This window comes from Nanorana parkeri, unplaced genomic scaffold, assembly GCF_000935625.1.
Source record: "Nanorana parkeri isolate BGI_ZX_2015 unplaced genomic scaffold, ASM93562v1 scaffold324, whole genome shotgun sequence".
Lineage (NCBI taxonomy): Eukaryota > Metazoa > Chordata > Amphibia > Anura > Dicroglossidae > Nanorana > Nanorana parkeri.
The window spans coordinates 187,516-205,963 of record NW_017306592.1 but is presented as its reverse complement, the minus strand read 5'-3'; the positions used below and the strand labels follow the sequence as shown (position 1 = coordinate 205,963).

The following is an 18,448-nucleotide window of genomic DNA, read 5'->3' as shown; positions in this document are numbered from 1 at the left end:
GTTCCTATTCACACAGCATATCTAAAAACTGTTAAAAAAAATATTTCTTACCTTGTTAGATGTGTCTGTGTAGCTGCCTTTGCAAGCTTATCTTTCAAGTGACATGAACGGTCTGTCCCCATAGTAAGACTAGGGTCAGATTGAGCGTGCCCTCATTATCATTCAATTCATCTAGATTTTTAACCCTTTGTTAGGGCAGAAAGTGTTCAAATCTAGTTTACTGCTGATAATGAGATCTGCCAGCACAGTACAGACAGGGTTAATAAGGTTAAAAATGACCCCCCTTGCATTCCAGGGGAGAATTCGTTTAAAGAAAAGCTTTTCTTTTTAGAATACAGCAAGTAATATGCAAGCAGCAATTTTCTTTTGTTTTTTTAAGTTATGCTATGTGAATGAGAACATGTGCTGGATATAAAATATGTGATATTTCAGGTTGGCTGCAAAAGTGGAAACACACTTTAAAGTGACCCTAAAATCAAGAGTGAAATCTTAAAAATACATTCAAGTAGCTTAAAGTGACATTAAACCCTCACGCTTTTTTTTTTGATATTTCAGGTTGGCTGCAAAAGTGGAAACACACTTTAAAGTGACCCTAAACTCGAGTGAAATCTTAAAAATACATTCAAGTAGCTTATTAAACCCTCACGCTTTTTTTTGCATATATCTTCTGCTAGTAAGCAGTAGATATATGCAAAAATATTTAAAAAAAAAAAGTTAAACTTATCTGTTTCTCCACCGCGCGCTGAAGATTCTTGGGTGGCTACAAAGGATCTTGGGGCGGGCGCTTGCGCAGTAGAGATCTTTGGCTGGGAAAAGAGGAGAGACGCAGGGTAAGTCAATGCAGCAGCGTGCACCCACACAGGCTCCGTGAGACGGGAAGAGACAGGAGTCAGCGCTGGATCAGAGACTGGCACCAGCGCTGCAAGGACTCCTGAAAACTACTGGAAAGAAGATGATCAGATCAAGAGGCATCATTTTAAGTTAAGTGCTTAAAGCAGCATGGGGGGGGGGGGATCTTTAATCTCACTTTAACTATTAACAAAAATGTATCTGTATATCCTCAAATCATCTCTGAATTGGTGCTGACACTGTCCTTCTTTCTGTGGCCACCGCTCCAAGCCCGCTCCCGTGATGGACTACAATCTCATGTTTAGTTTACTAATTTGTATTGAGCTTGTAGTCCATCACGGGAGCGGGCTTGGAGCGGTGGCCACAGAAAGAAGGACAGTGTCAGCACCAATTCAGAGATGATTTGAGGATCTACAGCCGAATGATACACAAATAAGATACATTTTTGGTAATGGTCAAGGTCCTTGAATGTATGTTTAAGGTTTAACCCCTGAGATTAGTGACACTTTAAGCCCTGCTTTTCCAAGCACTAAGCCCCCCCGTCTTTTGCCATTCAACATCAATTGTCACAACGTCAATGTTCAGCCAATTGGCTGTATCTATTGTTTGGGTTATCTGACAGCAGAACACCTGCCACTGTCGGTACAATAAGACGTTAGCCTGTGTTGGCATCAATGAAGGTGTAATTGTTTTCTGTTGTTCAGCCTGTGGGACTAATTGAGAAACAACACACATTATGTGGCCAGCTTTAGAGTTTACATCTCTGTACCTGTTTTACTTCTTTAGATAAAGCCTGCCTATCTAATTCATGGATACTAGCGTTTGTTTTTGTAGTCCTCAAACATTTATTTATCGTCATTGTACATTTATCCATTAGGTTCACTCACAACGTCAATGTTCAGCCAATTGGCTGTATCTATTGTTTGGGTTATCTGACAGCAGAACACCTGCCACTGTCGGTACAATAAGACGTTAGCCTGTGTTGGCATCAATGAAGGTGTAATTGTTTTCTGTTGTTCAGCCTGTGGGACTAATTGAGAAACAACACACATTATGTGGCCAGCTTTAGAGTTTACATCTCTGTACCTGTTTTACTTCTTTAGATAAAGCCTGCCTATCTAATTTATGGATACTAGTGTTTGTTTTTGTAGTCCTCTTTATCGTCATTGTACATTTATCCATTAGGTTCAGATATTTGATTTTATCCAGAGAAAAAAGTAATATTGATCTCTTCCTTCAGGTACGGACAAGTTTGGCTTTGGGTTTGGAGGAACTGGAAAGAAGTCTCACAACAAGCAGTTTGATAACTATGGGGAGGTAAGTCCGTTCTTTTTATTTGCAGTGCGGACACATAAGGGATGATTTGTAAAGCTTCTGCCTAATCATACCCTGTGCTAATTCCCATCGCTAGATGGAGTTGAGGAGCATAGGCATTTGCACAAACACATGGTGAAATCCTGTATGCCCCGTGGGTCTGAATTCACACTTGGCTGGGTCGAACCACCACACATCTATTCAATTCTATAGTACCAGCAGAATTCTGCTTACTTTGAGGCACGCAGAAACGAACCTAGTATATTCCTATATAAATATTTTTTGTTTTAAATGTGTACAATTAGACGAATTACACAATGGCTTAGTGGCTAGCACTTCTGCCTTGCATCACTGAGGACCCTGGTTTGTATCATGGTCAGGACCATATCTGAAACAAGTTTGTGTGTTCTCCCTGTGCCTGCCTGGGTTTCCTCCGGGTATTCCAGTTTCCTTCCACACTACAAAGGCATGATGATGGAAAGTTAATTGGCTTGTTTCTAAATTGCCCCTACTATGCATGTATGTGAGATAGGGACCTTCGATTATAAGCCCCCTGAGGGCAGGGACCGATGTGAGTGTGCAGTATGTAAAGTGCTCCATAAATTGTTGGCGAAATATATAAAAACCTGTAATGTAAGAAAAATTATTAGATCATATTAGTCCCCCCAGGACCTGCCATTGTAATTAAATGCGAACCAAGTGGTTGCACAGTACCTGTTATCAAACTGTCACTGTCAGATCACAGGCAAAATCCAAAGTGCCTTGTGATTGCTATGAACCAATCACTGCGATCACACGTGTAAACACTGGCTGTATTCACATGCATCATCAAAGGGAATTACTCGCTTTGCGTTGTACTACCAGAGATAGTTCTGCAGCATATCCACAGTCCAGAGGTGCAAGTCCCCGAGTGATCAGCAGCAGCATTGTGGAGAAGTAGGGTCAGCAGAATGTGTAGCGATGGGAGTAGTTTGACAGGGAAGGAGGAAGCTTAATATACAGGAGCACCTCCTGCAATCTCAGCAAGAAATTAGCTTTGTACTGTCCTACAACATGCATCCAGGAGCTGACACTCAAATTGTGACTTCCTGGCTTCATCTGCCATTATATTCTTCTTTTTATTCCACTCGAATCTGTCTTTATTGTGCACCATTTATATAGAGACAAGATAACTGGGATACAGATTCAACAAGTGAGAAGAAGTGGAAGTGACTGGAGTTTTCTCCTCGTTTCTCACTCATTGTATCTTCTGCTTACCTTATCAGAGAACACTGGAACTGATGCATAAAACTATTTATTTGATAAATATTTTATAACTGAAATAAATAAAAAAAATTAAAAAAAACCTCAGTGGTTATTAAATACCACCCAAAGAAAGCGCCATCGGTTGCCAAAAAATTATGCAAATTTCATCTTGGTACACTATTGAGTGACCGAGTAATTGTCAATCAAACTATCACAGCACTGAAAAATGAAATATGGCCTGGAAAGGAAGGGGGTGAAACATGCCGCTATTGAGGTGGTTAAGTTCCCTGCCACGCACTGTGTAAGCAAACACACAGTTGACATATACGGTCTTCTAACCCTACTCACATTTGCACCCCAATTTCTGCTCAAGCCAGTGTGATAAATTGCTGCAATTAATGACTTATTTATTTTTTTAAATTTGTTTTGTTCTCTAGGAGTTTACAATGCATGATACCATTGGTTGCTACCTGGACGTCGACAATAGCCTTGTGAAGTTCTCTAAGAATGGTGAGTGATTACGTCTTTCTCATTAGGATGTGCTGTTTTCGCAAGCTTTTGCATTCATTTTTGTTTATTTCTGTTTAGGGAAAGACCTCGGGCATGCTTTTGATATCCCCCCACACTTGAAGAACCAAGCATTCTTTGCATCATGCGTTCTGAAGGTAACCACAATCACTTCCAGTAGTTCCACCATATCTTAACTAGTTCAGTTGTGATAAGTGGCTTACAAATGTATTAGGAACCTGTGACCACATAAATACCACAAAATGGCTGCAGCTACTGGCAGTACCAATGCTTGTTTCTACACAGAACCACAGACACTTGGGTGGTTAAAGCTTTGGAAACTTGAGATCTATATCAACAAATAAAAGCCAGCAGATTGTCTGGAACCTTTTCTTGGAGTGGGCTCTCGCCTCCCACAGTCATACAACGGAGATTTCAAAGTTATTCGGGTCCCCTTTATTAAAGGAGAAGTATTGGGAGAGTAAAATGAACTCTTCCCAATAGTAAGTGCCGGTGTCTGACACTGCAGATGTCATATGCTGGTTCTATAGCTCAACTGAGTAATGATGACATACTGCTGATCGCTCAGCTCCCGATCTTCTCCCTGCATTGAGCACTGACTGTCAGTCACCACTCCCCGGAGTGATTCTCCCCTCTCTCTGTTTCTCCTGCTCTTATTGGAGGGACAGACAGGGGAGGGGGCGGACACAGCCGGCTCTGGCTCCAGAGAGGGAGAGTAAGCTGTCTGTCAAGCAGAGGGGTTGGATCCCGACAATATTGTTGGGATCTTTCCCAGCTGCAGCTCTGTGCTGTCAACATATAGAGGACAGTAGCCAGCTAGATGCTGACTTTAGGTCTAAAGAGAACTATAGCCAAAAGGTTTGGCCATAGTTCGCTTTTAAGTGGTTGCGGAGGGGTTTGCAAAAATAAGTGCGCACATCCTTGCACATTGTGGCACACTCACGTTACAAATGTGCTCTTCTCTAGCACTGTCTGATATTTGATCGCCTGTCTCCGCCATTTTGGCTGCCATCACTTCCTGGTTCCATGGGAATCCTCTTTATCCATTGGGTGGCCCCTGATAGTGTAACTCCAGCGCGAAAGCACTGTAGTTGCATCCACCCCAGCATCAGACCCATTCACAGCATCTTTAGAGATTCCCTGAATAAGAAGAGTATGTACATTGCACGGCACACTCGCCATACAGTGTACACAAAAATAAAATTTCGCTATTGGAAAGATGGACAATTTTTTGGACAGAGGCTTTACATGTCTCTTTTGCCAAAATGTGACACCTCCCTAGGGATTTTTTTTTTTTTTTAACTTTCACTTTAAGGTTGTCACCTTTAACAAAGGAAGCCTGTGTACCCAGAAATGTAGGATGTATGCTGCCAAACTTTGATACAAATCAATACATAAAGTTGGCACCTAAATGGAAGGAAATAACCTTCTATTGCAGTATTTACAGCATGTCTCTGGCCCCCAGACTGATATTCTTCATTGTTAGAAGACACCCATTCTACAGACTTTACACCTTGGCTTACATGGAACTTAAGGACTATGTTCAAATTGGTTCTTTCAGAATGCCGAGCTGAAATTTAATTTTGGAGATGAGGAATTCAAATTCCCACCTAAGGACGGGTTTGTTGCTTTGTGCAAAGCTCCAGATGGTCACGCAGTCAAATCCCAGAATGCTGGTACGTATGAAACTCTACTCCCTTCACATTCTATCTGTCAGTTTTCTAGGTTATGAAATGAGACATGATTGATTAGTTTCGGGACTCGTCTCCCCTACTTTGCCATTTCCACAAGTTGTTATGCATGGGACCAATTACAAACTGGATTGAGGGGCTGTAACACTAATTCAGTAATTCCGGTATTGCATCTTCGCTGCACAATGTCCCAATGCAGGCTTTATAGAAGGCATCCATCAAATTCAAACCCACTTTCATGCTCCCCAGCATGTTGTTCCCCCGAGGAATTGGTTTACATGATTGATCTTACAAGAGAATGTTATGTCTTTTGGGACACTTTTTTATTTTATTTTATTTTTTTATTTATTTCTGCATTGGCCTAGGTGTGATCCTTGACTCCGACCTCGTCTTTCTGCCAAACATCCAATCACTATCTAAATCTTGCCACCTATGGTCTATTGCAATTTGAAATAGCCAATAGCAGGCCCATTGTTAACATTCTGCTGCCGACCGTGGAATGTTGCCAGCAGCAAGATGTAAACAAAGAATTTTGTTAGCAACTAAATACACTTAGTTGCTAATGTAATATTTTATTGTGCATCACGCCACTGACAAAAAAAAATTAATTGAGGACATCGGTCCTCTATTTATTTTTTGGGGGGCCAGTTGCTTTGGAGTGCTGGTAGCTCGTATGCCTTATAATGGGAAGTGTTACTGTTGCCATTCATCAGGCCTTATGTTGTTCCACCATTTTTGCTGACTTCTGCTATTGTATTTTTATATCAGGAAGTGCCCAAGTGAGTCAAGCAAAGACTTTACCTAATGCACCCAAAGCCCTCATTATTGAACCATCCCGGGAGCTGGCGGAGCAGACTCTGAATAATGTCAAGCAGTTCAAGAAATACATAGACAATCCCAAACTAAGGTGATCACTATGTACCGGTTCTTGTCAATGTGTATGGTGTTAGACTTTTTGGCTTAAAACTATTAATATGATTTTTTTTGTGCAGGGAGCTCCTGATCATCGGTGGAGTAGCTGCAAAGGAGCAGCTGGCAATACTGGAGAGTGGAGTAAGTGTATTATTTTCTTCTTTAGAGTGCTATTTCAATTGAAGTAGAATTAAACCCTCGGGGTTCTTGCATTTATCTACTACTAGCAAGCAGTAGATATTTGCAAAGACATAAAGAAGTTACCAAAAAAGGTTATTAGTTACCTGTGTCTCCACCGCACGGTCCCATCTGAAGATTCTTGGGTGGCTGTGAAGGATCATGGAGCGGGCGCATGTGCAGTAGAGATCTTCGGCCAGGAGAAGAGGAGAGACTTGGTAAGTGCACCTGCACAGACACCATCTGACAGGAAGAAACAGAAGTGAGCGCTGGATCAGAGACCAGCACTGGAGGGACTCCTGAAATCTACTGGAAGGAAAAATCTGATCAAAGGTCATCACTTAAAGGAGAATTATGAGGTGAGTGATTTCACTCAGCCTCATAATCTGAGCCGACCTGTGACAATGAAACTGTCACCGATCGGCTCAGTAGATCAGGAAGTGAGCGAACACATACCGTCGCTCCCTCACTTCTTGATCTATCTGTGCAGAGAGCCGTGACTGTCCCTCACGGCGCCCTGCAGGGATTCCCCCCCCTTTCCTAATCCTCCAGCGCTGACTGCCGAAACGGACGGGGGAGGGGGTGGGTACAGCTGGCTCTGCCTCTAGATAGGCGGAGCCAGCTGTCACGCACGCAGCTGAGTGGATCCAGACAGAATTGTCGGGATCCGTTCCGGCTGCGGTGTCTCAGTATACTGAGCTTTGGGTGACGGGAGGACGCTAGTTTGTGTCCTCCCGTTACCCTTAGGAGAACTATGGGGAAAAGCCCTAACCCCATAGTTCTCCTTTAAGGTAAGTCCCAACAGCAGAATTGGGAGGGGATAGACTTTAATGTCACTTTTAAAGTTGAGCTCTGGGCAGATTTAAAAGACCCGAATTAATGCATCTCTGCAACCCGCAGATGCAGCAATGCCGTCCGTCCGTTTTTCTACTATGGGCGGACGGCAAGAGGTTAATACACAATGATATGCATGTTTAAAACAAATTACTGTCCCTGGACTGCCTCCTTTTATTCACTGGATTTCACTTCTTTCAATCATGGTGGCTCAGTGTCGCATGTCATTATTACCTACAGATTGGCATCTACCCATCAAGGCATTTTGATATTTGCATAACTCCTCCCAAGAGCCAGCCCACTGCTTGCATCAGGACTGAGAGCTGTTGAGAGGAGTACTGCGACGGGTGCTGTGATGTTTTCAGGAAGCTATGTACGCCACCCTGCTGACCCCCTCCCATTTATGTAGAGAAGCACAGAGACCCAGTGAAGAAATCACTAGGTCTAAAATTAAATTGTTTTTTTACAAATACGATGCTGGTGTCAGGAATAGTCCTCTCACTACTTTGACAACTCACCAAAACATTGCTTGTGTTCCCAATAGGTTGACATTGTAGTGGGCACTCCGGGAAGAATTGATGATCTCATCTCAACGGGAAAACTGAACCTGTCACAAGTGCGCTTCCTGGTCCTTGATGAAGCTGTAAGTGGTGTATTATTTTCTTCACCCGCTGACTTTCTCACCATGTTTGTGTTCTCTTGTTCTATGCTTTGTTCTGTGACATTGTCTAGTTTGCTGATCTCTCCAGTGCTGTGTTGTAGGATGGCCTCCTCTCTCAGGGATACTCAGACTTCATCAACAGAATTCATCAACAAATCCCTCAGATCACTCCCGATGGGAAAAGGCTGCAGGTAAGACGAGACTTGCTATATATATGGACCATCGCGCTAAAATGAGAAAGATTTTGGTATTCCTCAGTGTTGGATGCTTGCAGTTCCTGAGTTCATATGGCGATATATGGCCGTTTCATTCACAGAAGAGGCAATCCTGGCATCTCTTTAGATGTGAACATTCCTTTTTCTTATCCCAACTACTTCTGATCACCAAGGGCAGTCCCACACTTTATGGAAGCTTATCATTCTCCATTGCAGTACAACTCCAACTTCGGGACCAGTGGCACCAAGTGATGGTAGTAACCTTGGCGTCACATGGAAGCACTGCCTCAGCTGTAAATAGATTTGCAAATGGAAAACCTTGCTTTAATCCACTAAATATATTTATGCAAATGAGTCCGGTCTGCGGAGAATCCTTCCCAGATTTGCCATGGTTTGGATCCCTGAATAGTGTTATTTTGCTATTCGCTATTGTTTGGATTTTTGTATTACCAGGGATGTATAGGCTGGGTTCATATATGGACTTTTGTACTATCAGGGATGTACAGGCTGAGTTCCTGTATGGAGGTTTGTTCCTCCAGGGATGTACAGGCTGGGTTCATGTATGGACCTTTGTTCCTCCAGGGATGTACAGGCTGGGTTCGTGTATGGACCTTTTCCTCCAGGGATGTACAGGCTGGGTTCATGTATGGACCTTTGTTCCTCCAGGGATGTACAGGCTGGGTTCATGTATGGACCTTTGTTCCTCCAGGGATGTACAGGCTGGGTTCATGTATGGACCTTTGTTTCTCCAGGGATGTACAGGCTGGGTTCATGTATGGACTTTTGTTCTTCCAGGGATGTACAGGCTGGGTTCATGTATGGACTTTTGTTCTTCCAGGGATGTACAGGCTGGGTTCATGTATGGACTTTTGTTCCTCCAGGGATGTACAGACTGGGTTCATGTATGTGCTTTTGTTCTTCCAGGCATGTATAGGCTGGGTTCATGTATGAAATGTTGTTCTTCCAGGCATATACAGGCTTTATGTATGGACTTTTGTTCTTCCAGGGATGTATAGGCTGGGTTCATGTGTGAAATGTTCTTCCAGGGATATACAGGCTTTATGTATGGACTTTTGTTTTGCTCAGGTGATCGTGTGTTCGGCCACTCTTCATTCATTCGATGTGAAGAAGCTGTCTGAGAAAATCATGCACTTCCCCACCTGGGTGGATCTGAAAGGAGAAGATTCTGTCCCTGAAACCGTTCACCATGTTGTAGTGCCGATCAACCCAAAGAAGGATAAAGTGTGGGAGCGGCTGGGCACCAAACATGTCCGAGTAAGTGCAGTGTTGATGGGGGTCATCGTATGATTGATTCAGACACTTGAAATACAGAATATGAGAGAGTTTGGCTGTGTTCTAGGAGTGCCTCTTAAAGGGAGCCTGCAAGTATAGAAATATGGGAGCTGCCATTGCTGACATGATTTCATCTGTGCAAACTGCAGGGCTGTCCTCTATTTCTGGCTTTAGCTCTGGGACACATTAGGTAGTAAAGCATTTATAGGGATGGCAACTCTTTTAGATTCTCGAAAAGCCTGAGATGCTCTCTCTTTCTCTCTGTCCCCCTCTTTGTCTATCTTCCTCTTCCATTTCTTTCTCTTTACTTCCACCTTCCCCTGATTTCTCTCTTCCTCCCCCCCCCCTTCTCTTTCCCCATACAGAAAGTATTAAAGTATGTTAACAATGAACTGAAAACCGTTTGGTTACATTTGTGTTTGTGAAAACGCCATAACAAATGTATGTATGTCCTTAAAATCATGTAAAACTGGTCTGACAGGCAAATTAGTCCTAGTGATTGTCATTCATTGATGCATGCTGAAATTGCTGAACGTGATCTGGACATCCAGGCTTCAATACCCTCCTATTATGAAGGGGTTAACATCAGTCAGTGATCTTTGGGGTTCGCATGTAAAATAAAACATTACCAGGTGGACATAAGGGGTATAATGCGGGTTCACTGTTGATTTTTTATTTAAAGTTCTATGTTAATGTTTACCATTTCTTGTTACTTAGACTGATGGAGTCCATGACAAAGATAACACCAGACCCGGAGGAAGCTCCCCAGGTAATGTGCGATGTCACGTATTATACTGCAAAAGGCGCAGCCGTAGCTTATGTTTGCCATAACGATCTTTAATTTCGGCCATGTGAGTGCTATTCTCAGTCCTCATTGGCTGTCATGACTGAAAAGTTACGTCAAATAGCGACTGTTAGTCCGCGTTCACACCCTTCATTTCTATGGCGCCTGTTCACACCTGAGCGTTCTGTCACACGTTTCCCCTTGAAGTCTACGGGGCCAAAAAAGCTCTGTAATCTCACCCTAAAAGGAACTTGTGTATCCCTGATTTTGTTTTTGGTCTGATTGTTTGTAAAGTTGACATGACAATTTTATCTGTTCCATATGGTTATAAGTAAGAATTTATAAAAGTAGCTTATATACATTTTCCATCCACAGGTGTTTTTCTGCTTGTGACAAAATGCTCAGGTGTGAACAGAGGCCATAGAAATGAATGGGATTCCTTGCCTTGAGCGTTTTGTCATGCTTGGCTTCGTGTGACATAACACCTAGGTGTGAACGGAGCCGAATAGCTCAGTGAATTGGCCTCTGTTATGCAGCAGCATTGATCTGAAAGCAGTTTGTTCATTTTTGTAGTACAGATCTGGTAAAGTCCAGTAAGCAGGTTGATTTCCTACTTCATTATTTTTTCTTGCATGCAATTATTTTCTTGTTCTGGAAACGTGTTTCCTCCAAAAGAGAGCACAGCTATGGGGGCCCATTTTTCACCCAATTTTGCCAGCCTCCCTATGGGGGTTTTTTAGGATAGTCATCATGTCTTCCACCAATCAGTTTTTCCTCAAAAATCACATTTCTAATGACTTGGGAAGGAGATCCATCTGACATCCATTTTTCTTTTTTTAGTATCTTAACCAGTGGAAATGATGACATATAGCAATAGTTATAAAAACTCTTAACACTACACTAATTATTAGGGTTTTAGTTACACAACTTTTGGCAAACGTGCAAGCCGCACTGCCTCGTCAAGGCCCCCCTCTCTGTGTAGTCCGGTCCTAACTCAGAGCCTCCATCTTGGAGCATCTATAGCAAAGGATGAATTGGGTGCAGGTATACCAGGAGGCAGCCCAACCTCCTTAAAGGCATGGGGACACACCAGAAGCCCAACACATCATAACGGCAGCTGAAGTTCCCAGTGTGTCCCCACGCCAAATCCAACAAGTAAAACGCATGGCGAATGCACTCAATTCATAACTGGCTTTAAAGCAAGCTGCACGAGGGAGGACTGTACACAATACAGAAACAGACATTTCCCAGCACACTCACCAGCCAGCCTTCAAAAAAAGTACACGGTCTAATTACTAGGGTTAAAAGCAGAGGTTTTAGTTGCACGACTTTTGCGAAATATGTGGAAGCCGCACTCTGCACCTTGCTTAAAGCTAGTTAGGATTTGATGAGTGCGTTTGCCATTGTGTGACATGTGGGGCAGCGTATGGGAGACCAGCCACTGTGGAGTCCATAACTGATTGTGGCTCTGTGTTCTGTTTTCCAGAAGCCATGTCGGAAGCCATTAAGATCCTGAAGGGAGAGTACACAGTCCGTGCCATCAAAGAACACAACATGGACCAAGCCATCATCTTCTGCCGGACCAAGCTGGACTGCGACAACATGGAGCAGTATTTTATTCAGTATGGAGGAGGTAATAACTGCCTGGCTGCCTCTATAGAGAATGGCAGCAACATTTTATAATCGTGTTAAATGATCGCTAATTCGCTATAGTATATTTTCCAGGAGTTATTATTCTAAAGTGATACTGAACTCAGGAGTTAACCCACGCAAGCACAGGGAAACCTTGCAAACTCCATGCAGATAGTGTCCTGATCAGGGTTTGAGCCAAGGGCACCATTGTTGTAGGGCAAGCCATAAGTGCTAACCACTAACCCACATTGCTGCCTTGCCAGACAAAACTGTTTTTTTTCTAGTTTTTGGTAGAATAAGGAAGGGTTTAAGCCTCTGGCAGGTTTTATTTTATTATTGAGGAAATTCATTCATATTTTGTATTTACCATCTCAAATGAAACCAAGCTTAACGTTTTTATTTACTCAAATGTTTCAGGGCCTGACAGGAAAGGACATCAGTTCTCATGTGTGTGTCTGCACAGTGACCGGAAGCCACAGGAGAGAAAGCAAAACCTGGAGCGATTTAAGGTATGTGCTGAAAGCTACTGCTGCTTTAAAGTGACATTAAACCCTCAGATTTTTTATCATAAACCAATACTGTAATGTGTGCCTTGCTGTAATCCATGGTAGTTTCCCTTCTCTTTGCTGCTCTTCCTTTTAAAATCCTCATGTCTTCTCATGCTTGGGGAGAACTTCCCTTTGCAGCTCAGGGCCTCTTCCTGTAGTGCTGGCTCAGATTACAAACCTATACAAATCTATACACAGACACCGTGTATCCATTCCTGAGACAAGGCAGTCTGCTGCAAAACAGAAGTTCTGCCCAGCATGAGAACAGATACAGATTTAAAAGGAAGAGCAGCAAAGAGAAGGGAAACAACCATGGATTACAGTAAGGCACACATTACAGTATTGTTTTATGTTAAAAAATCTGAGGGTTTAATGTCACTTTAAGGGTCTCTAGTGATGGAGAACGTTATTTGCTTGCTATGGCCTGCAGGTGGCAGTGCGGCTCTTTAGAGAACAGAGCTATATTTGCTATAGCCTGCAGGGGACTGTGTTACTCTTTAGAGAACAGAGCTATATTTGATATGGCCTGCAGGTGGCAGTGTTGCTCTTTAGAGAACATTGCTATATTTGCTATAGCCTGCAGGGGACAGTGTTATTCTTTAGAGAACATTGCTATATTTGCTATGGCCTGCAGGTGGCAGTGTTGCTCTTTAGAGATCAGAGCTATATTTGTTATGACCTGCAGGTGGCAGTGTTGCTCTTTAGAGATCAGAGCTATATTTGTTATGACCTGCAGGTGGCAGTGTTGCTCTTTAGAGATCAGAGCTATATTTGCTATGACCTGCAGAGTTTAGCAGTGAAAAATGTGACCTATCTGCATTATAATATTAAGGCTCTGGAGTTATACAGCCTTGCTTCCTCACATTGTGTTTCAGGATATTTTACCATTGAATTTCCTTAATAATTGGTCTCTGATCTGCCATCTAATTTTTTCCACACTTTTATTACTTTGTATTTTAGAAAAGTGAAGTTCGATTCCTGATCTGCACAGATGTGGCTGCCAGAGGTATTGATATCCGTGGAGTTCCTTACGGTGAGTTGTTTTTCTGTTATTATTTAACCCTCTTGTTTAAAAAAAACAAACCTAAAATGATCGGTTACAATGATGTCTTTTCTTCATTCAGTTATCAATGTGACCCTTCCGGATGAGAAGCAGAACTATGTCCATCGTATTGGGAGAGTTGGCCGAGCTGAGAGGTATTGTACAGTTAGGAATTGTGCTCCTACTGCTGTGTTTGCTAATCATCGGAAACTTTTCTCCTATTGTGATTTAGAAGCTTTCCCTCCCTCAGTAGTGGCCCATTTACATCAGGGTGTTGCAATAACGCTACATGCATTGCTGCATTATGTAAAGTCCATCCCAATGTCTCTGCATTGCCGTGTGTTGCAAAGCATGATAATGCCCTACCTTGCGCTGTGCTAGTCAAACTTGGTGCATGGACGATTTTTGGTTTCTTGGGATGCGTTAGCAGCCGGTTCAAATGAATAAGCTGAATTAATGCAAAACATGTTTACAAGCATTAAATGGAGTGGGCCCTTACTGAGCACGCACTACTGCTGTTTGGTTTTTTACACCTATATGGACTGTGCAACATAGCTATATGTCAGGGCTTGATTGGATGGGCCAAGGCAGCCTTGTTTCCTTTTACTGTTAACCTGGAGGGTGATAGTGGCAGGACTGGCGCACACATGCTTACATTGTTTTACATTATACATTTCAAAGTGAAGCTCTAGCTAGAGGCATGCTTTTTTTTCCCCTCACATCTCAACTCCCTTCTCTTGATTCCCTTCACGCAAGTCTCCCCTTTCTTCTCTCTTCCCTCGACTCTCCCCTTTCTTCTCTCTTCTTTCCGCTCTCCCCTCCTTCTACTCTCCCCTCTCTCTCTTCCTTCGACTCTTCCCTCTACTCTCCCTTTTCTTCTCTCTTCCCTCTACTCTCCCTTTTCTTCTCTCTTCCCTCTACTCTCCCTTTTCTTCTCTCTTCCCTCTACTCTCCCTTTTCTTCTCTCTTCCCTCTACTCTCCCTTTTCTTCTCTCTTCCCTCTACTCTCCCTTTTCTTCTCTCTTCCCTCTACTCTCCCTTTTCTTCTCTCTTCCCTCTACTCTCCCTTTTCTTCTCTCTTCCCTCTACTCTCCCTTTTCTTCTCTCTTCCCTCTACTCTCCCTTTTCTTCTCTCTTCCCTCTACTCTCCCTTTTCTTCTCTCTTCCCTCTACTCTCCCTTTTCTTCTCTCTTCCCTCTACTCTCCCTTTTCTTCTCTCTTCCCTCTACTCTCCCTTTTCTTCCCTCTACTCTCCCCTCTCCCTTTTCTTCTCCCCTCGACTCTCTTCCCTCGACTCTCTTCCCTCGACTCTCTTCCCTCGACTCTCTTCCCTCGACTCTCTTCCCTCGACTCTCTTCCCTCGACTCTCTTCCCTCGACTCTCCGCTCTTCCAGCATAGGAGCAGCCTGCTTTCTTGTTGTAAAGGTTTCCTAACCTGCAGTGGCTAAGTGCCTCTGCGTTCTGTGTACTTACTCCATGGGCTTCCATTAATTTTGATTGGAGGTGATTTTTCTGTAAGTGTGTAGGGGACTGGTGATGTAATGGGATACAGACAAAGTCACTGACTATGGGACTATTTCAGTTCTTTTACTTAACACTGTGCTCAGATATTTAGCAGAACACATGCCTTCTATCTAATGGTAGTTTATTATGACACTCATTTAATCCTGGTTGACTTAAATATATCTTTCCATTTTCAGAATGGGATTGGCCATTTCTCTGGTGGCATCGGAAAAAGAGAAGGTAAGAAGTTTGTTAAAGGAATGATGATGTGCTGTAATGGTTTCATGTTTCTACAGGGGATCCCGTGTGTATTTCTTTTATAAACTCTTCTATAGAAACAAAGGGGCAGCAAAGAGGTGGAAAGAATGGTCTTACATTTAAGAGGGTTTTTTATTGGAGTGCCTGTTACAAAATTTTAGTTCAGCATTTTGTATTACATCAGTAATTAGTACCGGAAGTAAGTTATGTCATGTTTATTTTGCCTGCTAATATTTAAAGGAGGCCTCTACGGAAGAATGTGGAAGCTGCCATTGCTGACCCCTCCCCCTTTGACATTTTTTTTTTGCCTGGCTGTGCTGCTAATCCTATGTCTTCAATACTTTGAGGCACTGACCCTGGACTAAGTATGGAGATTGGGAGTTCTGACTTCACGCTGACAATTTTTAATCTGCATGCTTGTTCCAGGGCAGTGACTCCTAAAATATAACCGTCCGGCAACTAGCGGTCATAAGAGTTTGACAATGGTGGCCCCCATCTTCCTCTTATTGCAGGTTTCAGTTATATAAACACTTCTTAAGAGCCATTTTCCTCTCCTATTATATGATTACATATTGTCAGGATACAATAAACCTGTTAGACTTTCCTAAAGATGCATCTATGTGTCAGCATTATGTTATTCCTAAAGATCAATTTCTGCCTCGCCTTCAGATTTACATTATTGGAGACCAGAGAGTCGGACAATCTAGTCAGGAGCATTACACACAAATTGTGACGGTTCCGGGAGCATAATTTAGTCTTTATCTGAATGCTGAATTCATAGAAATCAAGGGATTTGGTTCAGATTGACTATTCGCGCTCGGTAAAAATTGATACATTTTACAGTAAAGTAAAAGCAAAACCTATAGAAAGGAAATCCATTTGTCCCTGTAAGCACATCATCGGCACTGCCTTCGGAGACCTGCCTATGCCCCCTTTCCTCTGGGTGCATGGTTTAATCCATCCTCGATTAGCTGTTTGGACATCTTCATTGTGGCGTTATCACTTACCACCTTCTTCTTCTGGCCATAGGTTTGGTATCATGTGTGCAGCAGTCGTGGTAAGGGATGTTATAATACCAGGCTGAAGGATGATGGCGGCTGTACCATATGGTACAATGAGATGCAGGTATGTTCCTTTCTGAAATATATTTTGATTCTACTACATCTCCAGTCATTTTTTGGGCAGATCATACATACAGCCTCAATGTGTAAAGAGGAAGTCTCACCTTGTATTTTTTAACTAAAGTTTGGGTGTACGCGTTTCAATTTTTTTTTCATTCAACCCACGGGCGAAATGAAGAAAATAGAACAGATTCCTCTAGTAACACTTACGAGCGTTGATCGAGGAATCTCCTGCTGTTTACATTGTATTCTGACATCAGCCACCGAATACCCGAACAGAGTAACCAGCTTATTGGACGCTCGCTCTGTTCGGCTGAGAATTTTCGACATGCTCCTTCGATCAGCTGACCAAGGGATGCCGGTTGAAAAAGTGCTGACTAGGGATGAACCAATACCAATATTTCGCTATCGAGTACCAATATTTTTTTTTTGCCGTTACCGTACCGAGTACCGTAAGTCCCATTCAGAAAGCCAGGCGGCGCATAAAGACTTGCCACCTGGATTCCCGATTAGCAAGGGAAGCTGTCCCCATGCACTAGTTGATGAGAAAGCATGGAACCGGCTTCCCGGCCAATCAGAAAGCCGGGCGCCGCGTCGTTACACGGCGCCCGGCTTCCTGATTTGGCCAGCTTCACGACCAATCAGGAAGCCGGGCAGCGTGTAAGGACGCACTGCCCGGCTTCCTGATACCGGAAGTACCGGGCTAGGCATTGGAGCATTTGGGCGAGTACTCGGCCAATTACTCGGCATCGGCACCGGTACTAGTATCGGTGCATCCCTTAACTGCCACAGTGTAAATTGTGGGTTTTTAAAAAATCCCATGCTTCTGTGTGCAGCAGAAGCTGAGATCGAGACAGTGACCGCATGATTCCCACCATCCCCATTCCTGACCACAATTTGCAAAGTAGACATACTTAATGATTCACAGGTCTTATCTCACTATCTCTGCACTTTCCCAACACAAAACATGGCTCCCCTTCCAGTTCAGCCTGTGCTGATTCCTGTGGCGAGAGCACACCCCCCACCCTCCTCCCTCTGCAATTCTGTGACATCGCTTGTGTCTGGAAAGTGCAGGGAGAGTGAGATAAGAGCTGTCAATCAAGAAGCTATCTCCTTTGCAGAGTGTGGTCAGGAATGGGGGAAGAAGGGGGGACATGCACTGTCACTTGATTGCTGTCAATCTAGATCTTGGCTTCTGCTGCGCACAGAAGTTTGGGATAAAGAGAATTGTATACTGTGTAATTAGGTGACTGAGGTGGGAAACTTCTGTAATGAGACCTTCAGCTTTATGGATTGAGCCTGGTATACACACTTCGAATTTTGGCTGGTTGTTGATGAACCAGACAAAATTCAATGCGTGGGTGTCGCTGTTGGCACCTTTCCGACCGGCATCCCTCGATCAGCTGATCCAACATGTCAGATAGTTGTTGGCCGAACAGAGCGAGCAGCCAATAAGCGGGTAACTTTGTCTGGGCATTCTGATAGCGGCCGGCTGCAAACAGCAGGAGATTCCTCGATCAAGGCTTGTAAGTAGGGATGCACCGATACCGGTATTTTGGTACGAATACCGATAATTCTTTTCCGGTACTCGCCAATACCAATTACCGAGTAACAGAAGTCCCATTCAGGAAGCCAGGTGGCGGCGTGTAATGACTCGCCACCTGGCTTCCTGATTAGCCGGAAAGCCGGGCAGCGTGTAAAGACTCGCCACCCGGCTTCCCGATTAACAAGAATGTCTGAGGCCTCTCCAGCCAGAACACGGCCTTCCTCCGGTACCGCCGGAGCTGTCTGGCCGGCCAATTAGGAAGCCGGGCACCATTTAATGATGCGAAGCCCTGCTT

At 43.5% G+C, this 18,448-nt stretch overlaps 1 protein-coding gene across 1 annotated transcript in view; it reads left to right on the top strand.

The window, feature by feature from the left end:
* DDX1 (DEAD-box helicase 1) overlaps positions 1-18,448 on the top strand; it is a 34,838-nt gene that overhangs the window by 13,134 nt on the left and 3,256 nt on the right. The window contains exons 9-24 of the mRNA XM_018558180.1: positions 2,090-2,166; positions 3,846-3,918; positions 3,997-4,073; positions 5,498-5,612; positions 6,396-6,534; positions 6,620-6,680; positions 8,095-8,193; positions 8,313-8,402; positions 9,513-9,701; positions 10,437-10,488; positions 11,990-12,136; positions 12,553-12,644; positions 13,644-13,716; positions 13,808-13,880; positions 15,426-15,468; positions 16,516-16,611. Coding sequence (XP_018413682.1) covers positions 2,090-2,166; positions 3,846-3,918; positions 3,997-4,073; positions 5,498-5,612; positions 6,396-6,534; positions 6,620-6,680; positions 8,095-8,193; positions 8,313-8,402; positions 9,513-9,701; positions 10,437-10,488; positions 11,990-12,136; positions 12,553-12,644; positions 13,644-13,716; positions 13,808-13,880; positions 15,426-15,468; positions 16,516-16,611 — 1,496 coding nt within the window. The remainder of the gene's footprint in view (positions 1-2,089; positions 2,167-3,845; positions 3,919-3,996; positions 4,074-5,497; positions 5,613-6,395; positions 6,535-6,619; positions 6,681-8,094; positions 8,194-8,312; positions 8,403-9,512; positions 9,702-10,436; positions 10,489-11,989; positions 12,137-12,552; positions 12,645-13,643; positions 13,717-13,807; positions 13,881-15,425; positions 15,469-16,515; positions 16,612-18,448) is intronic.